Source organism: Anarrhichthys ocellatus, unplaced genomic scaffold, assembly GCF_004355925.1.
Source record: "Anarrhichthys ocellatus isolate YVR2014 unplaced genomic scaffold, GSC_Weel_1.0 scaffold18, whole genome shotgun sequence".
Lineage (NCBI taxonomy): Eukaryota > Metazoa > Chordata > Actinopteri > Perciformes > Anarhichadidae > Anarrhichthys > Anarrhichthys ocellatus.
The window spans coordinates 4,975,177-4,980,106 of record NW_022280048.1 but is presented as its reverse complement, the minus strand read 5'-3'; the positions used below and the strand labels follow the sequence as shown (position 1 = coordinate 4,980,106).

General features: G+C 44.3%; 1 protein-coding gene across 1 annotated transcript in view; it reads left to right on the top strand.

The window, feature by feature from the left end:
* The first annotated feature begins 2,779 nt into the window (after window positions 1-2,779).
* Window positions 2,780-4,930, top strand: part of lhfpl7 (LHFPL tetraspan subfamily member 7) — a 90,482-nt gene continuing 88,331 nt past the window's right edge. The window contains exon 1 of the mRNA XM_031857587.1: window positions 2,780-3,608. Coding sequence (XP_031713447.1) covers window positions 3,231-3,608 — 378 coding nt within the window. The 5' untranslated portion in view covers window positions 2,780-3,230. The remainder of the gene's footprint in view (window positions 3,609-4,930) is intronic.

Here is a 4,930-nt window from a genome sequence, read left to right as displayed (position 1 = left end):
CTCCCCCTCCCCCCTGTGGTTGTTCAGGTATTGGACTAATGGGGGTGAAAAGTACTCCATCCTTCCAATCTTCCAACTCCATAACACTACAAAGGTACACGTGTAGTCGACCAAAGGTAAAGCGGATCAGTCGAGAAGAAGTCACTCCTGAAGAGAGGAAGCGTTACAGCACACACTGGAAGAAGCAGCACGTCGGTGTGGAAGAGGACCTACGGAGGACGTGACAAAGACTGCATTACCCTCACTCCCTCATGACACGCCTCCTTTTTAAAACCATTCCTTGTTTTGTTTTTTTTTAAGATGAAGTTCTTTAGTTAGGGTCAGCCACGTAAGGCTCAAGTGGATGAAAGTCAGCGTTGCACAGTTTTTGGCTCGCGCTTCTTCCCTCAGCCCGCCCGGAGTAGTGTTGCCCGCTGTTCGCTGACGTGAGCTGCCCTAACTCGTGGCTGTTTATTTTCCGTACTGTAGAAGATTTTTGGAAATGTGACAATGAAATGGAAGAACAGACGACTTGGTCCTCGGACTGGCTGGCCTCCTATATGAACCTCCCTGCACAGAGCGTAGAAGAAGAAATACTCCCCATATGAACTGAAGTGCTCCAGTTGTGTCGGAAAACTCCAAACTCCATGTGCTAAATGTAGATTTCTGGTTTACCCCATATATTAATGTTAGTCCTTTTTTTATTGTGATCGCAGTTTTTTTAAATTTTTTTTTTTTTTTAATGCATCTCTGAAACAAACGTCAGTGATGACCGGACTGTTCAACTGGAAAGTGTGCTCAGTGAATAAAACCATTTTTTTTTTTTTTTTTTAAATAATTATTTCTTTATAGCTTTACGAAGATGTGGAAAAGAACCAGAAAAGACTCTTGGTACTATGTACCACTAATGTTTTCTGACATGTATGTATGTGTACTTAATCTATAATATATTTAAATTGTGTTTGATTTAAATACATATATTATGAAATGTTTGTCTGTCTGTCTTTTTTTGTTCTATTTCAGTGTTTGTATATTTATGAAGTTACAGCCAACTGTTTTGGTTATTTTGATAGTCTTATGTTTACAGGGACATTTTTCTTTTTTAAAATCATTTTCAGAACAGTTGAATTGTGGGAGAAGTGACAACAGTTTAAGGGTGAACCATTATCACCTCTGACCAGCTGGGGGCAGTGTTGGCTGCGTTGAGATGTTGGGGTAAAACAGAAAATAAGGACATTGACGACACGGAATATTGTTTCTGACAACAATAATGCTCCGGCTTCTCTTAAGGTCAAGAAAAATCCACAAATTGTAAAGTACAGTTCATCCTAAAGGGCACAGAAGTCACCTTTAGTATAGTAGAACGTATTTAAAATGTAGTTTCGTTTAACTGTGTGAAATATAATGAAAGTGCAGAAATATCAGCTTTGCAAGAACCTAAACATTGTTAAAAAGTAATTAAATTCGATAACATTGTGTATATTTCAAAGCCAAAATTAGCCTACTGCTAAAGCTAATTGGAGGTGTTCACATTTTACACACAGATTAGCACAATAGCAATATGCTCTGTCACCGCGTTTAGCAAAATGTTGCTTGAAACCCCACGAGCTTTAGACTGAAAGCTACCTGCACGTGCAGGGGCAACGCCCACCTCAATACAAACGGGCACTCCCCATCCTGAGCTCTGATTGGCTGAGATGCTGTTACAATAAGTGACTGGCCCAGACAGCGCAACAATGAAAACAGTAATCACTTCTTCTGTACATGTCGATGCTGAGAAGTATCTGTTCTGCAGAGTATAACAATTCATTCAGATTAAAAAACGTTAAATGAAAAAGTTATTTTTCTGTTTTTATTAAAACGGTATCTCTCGCGGTCTTAATGAACGCCGTATCAATGCGCATAATGGGAGCAAGGTGCATTTGGACAAGTACCTGCGACTAGACGCCTAATCTGTCAGGTTAAAGAAGAGATGTGCAAAACACCGGAAGAGTGAGTATTTGCCTTCAGAATAAAAGTTTTTGGTGTCACTGTTGATTGAGTACGTAGTAGGTATGTCCATCTCCATGATACATTGTGAAAGATGCGTGGCCTAAAAGAGACATAATGATAACATATACATGTTAATTTAAAGAGGTACTCCAGCGATTCAGTATAGCAAGTCAATAAAGGTGGAGGACTCACGAGAGAGACATTAAAATAGAAACTATATGACCTAACTTCAGATTTAGATCAACTTTATTATCTCAGACGTGGAAATGTCTTTGGTCCAAGTGCTCCATGACATGGGGACAAAATAAAAGTCCACAGTGAAAACTATAGAATAACCCACACAATAATATCTACTCATAATAAAACACAATTTTAAATAGACTGAGAAAACAATAAACAATACTGTCAAATAGAAATAAATTTGGGGGTCAAGCTCCGGAAAACAGCTGGATCCTACACTTCCCACAATGCAACCAATATAGCATAATTTGATGACATCCTCAGAAGTATTTTGTCAGACTTTTAAAAAGCTCCTTCAGAGCAACAGAACACAGGTTATGACTGAGAAGTAGCCTCCTCGTCATGGCGAGGTAACTAAGTTATTTGTAAAAAACGGTGTCGTGGCCTTTTAGTTGCTATTATATAAATGTAGTCCTCGTTTTTGCTGTAAGTGCTCTACGATAGAGCACTGCCTCAAACCTTGCTGCGCGTCGTCGCTCTGAATTCTATTTTGAAAATCACACCCGGAAGTAGTTTTTAACCTTCGCGAACTTGACGTTGTCCAGACGCACTCTTTTCTGAAACGCAAAGTGCGCTGTTGTCCGTCTTGAGGCAGAGCAGCACAAGTACCGCTCACACTGAGGAGACCTGCGGCTCCGGGACTTGTTCGTGTCCGTGGTGGGGGGCGGGGGGGGGTTCATTTAACTGCTCCTCCACCTGCACCGGTATGACAACTGCGCATACAGTTTTGGGTGTGACAACAATCTCGCGCATGCATGTGTGAGTGCTTCAGATTTGGTCTTTTTTTTATCCAGGCTGAGTGGAGACGCGGATGACTTGACTTTTTTTATTGTATCGCCACCACTCCTGCTGATGTGTTCTGGACGTTTCATTAGTGGTTTGTCTGTCCAGACCAGATGTTCTGGACACACACACTCACACACACACGCCGCTGCGGATGTCCAGTGATTTCTTTACTGATGTAGTGCTGCTCAGGGGGCTGAAGTTGAAGTCCTGCTCTTGAAGGCGTTGCGCTCCAAATGCATTCGCTCCTGGCCCGGGAGAAGAAAGAAGAAGAAGCCGGGTTCGGGATCGATCTGGGTCTGTCTCCGGGCTTTCTGCCCCAAGCTGCCACCATGTTCAGCTGCGTGGGCTGCTTCTGGGTGCTCCTCTCCTCCGCTCTGGTCGCCGTGTGCAGTTTCAGCTTCATATCCCCTGCCTGGATTGTTAAGGACCAGCTGAGGAACAACAACAACAACCACCAACACAACCAGCACCACCAGCACCACCACAACAACAAGGACTCCGTGAGCTTCGGCTTGCTGTGGCACTGCTCGGAGTCTCTGGATCACATGTACCGCTGCTACACCTTCGGGGGACTGGGCAAATTCGCAGAGATCCCCTCCAGCTCCTGGCAGGTAGGTGACCGTGCATGGACGAGAGCGCGTGGGGCATCACGTGGGGGGGGAGAACGAGTGGGGAGCAGGGCAGCAGTCTTTGAGGAGCAAAGATGAATCAATCTGAGAAAATCACCCATCCTTCAAAATCATATTCATGTCTCATTGCTGCCCCTGAATCAAAAACAATTACACTAAAGAAAAAAAAAGACATTTAATCAGACCTGTTGATTCTTGCATCCATAACTAGTCATTTATCATTTAAAGTTTAACTTTAAATGATACATTTAAAGTTAAACTTTACAGTCAACTTCAAAAGACTTCTTAAGATGTAAATATCACAATATCCACTCGTCCATCAGCTGTTGTCCCATGCATCCACAGTGGTTTCAGTTGATTTTCCAGATGTTCTGAGAAGCCCACAGTGTTCACCTCAGTGTCAGGGGTCACTGACCCCTCTTCGTCAAACTGAGCCCCGGTGAGCTGATGTGCGAATCTCTCCGCCCGTGGTGCGAAACAAGCCCTGCAAGTCCATCCTGCAACAAATGTTCCCTCACGAATGGGAGCGTTTGAGGGTGAACGTTCGCTCACGCTGGTGGGCAGATGTGGATCTCGACTTATGGCATGTTTGTGGATGTTGCAGCTTGATGCCGAGGCTGTGGGAGGTATAGAATTTGTGAGCTTGTTCGAGCAAAAAACAAGTTAGGAGACTTAGTTTCTGTTGTTCATGCAAGCTGTGTGGGATGAGTCCCATTCATTTCTACAGGCAGGTTTGGACTGCCAGCATTGCACCCCCCCCAATCATGCTATACCAGCCACCTCTGGAGTTATGATTTATGCATGAAGGGGAATTAGCATTTGAAAGGGAGATATTAATAAGTGGCTGCCAGTGAGATTGTAGCGCGCGAGTGAGCGAACACGGAGCAGGTTGTGTGTCATCGACGACATCCGCGTCCTCCGCTGAGCTGGAGTGTGTTGAAGCCTCGCGTGGCTTAAAGTGGGACTCATTTAGCCGGGGAGTCAATTAGTGGCTCCCGTTATGAGCTTATTCTCCCCAGTTCGTTAGTGAGCATCGGAAGGGGGGGGTTGCTGGTGGTTGAACCCAAGCACACGATCCGGCTCGCACAGCCGTTAATAAAGGTGAATGGGCCATTAGGTTATCATCAGAGCCACTTTTACTATTACTCCACCACTCCTCACTGATGTGCGCATCGTTGTGCTGACGCCCTACATTTTCCGACTTGTCAACCACAAATTTGAATGCAGAGACACGAACCTGCAAGGCAAGATTGTCTGGGCAGGGCATCCATTTAGACACACACACACACACACACACACACACA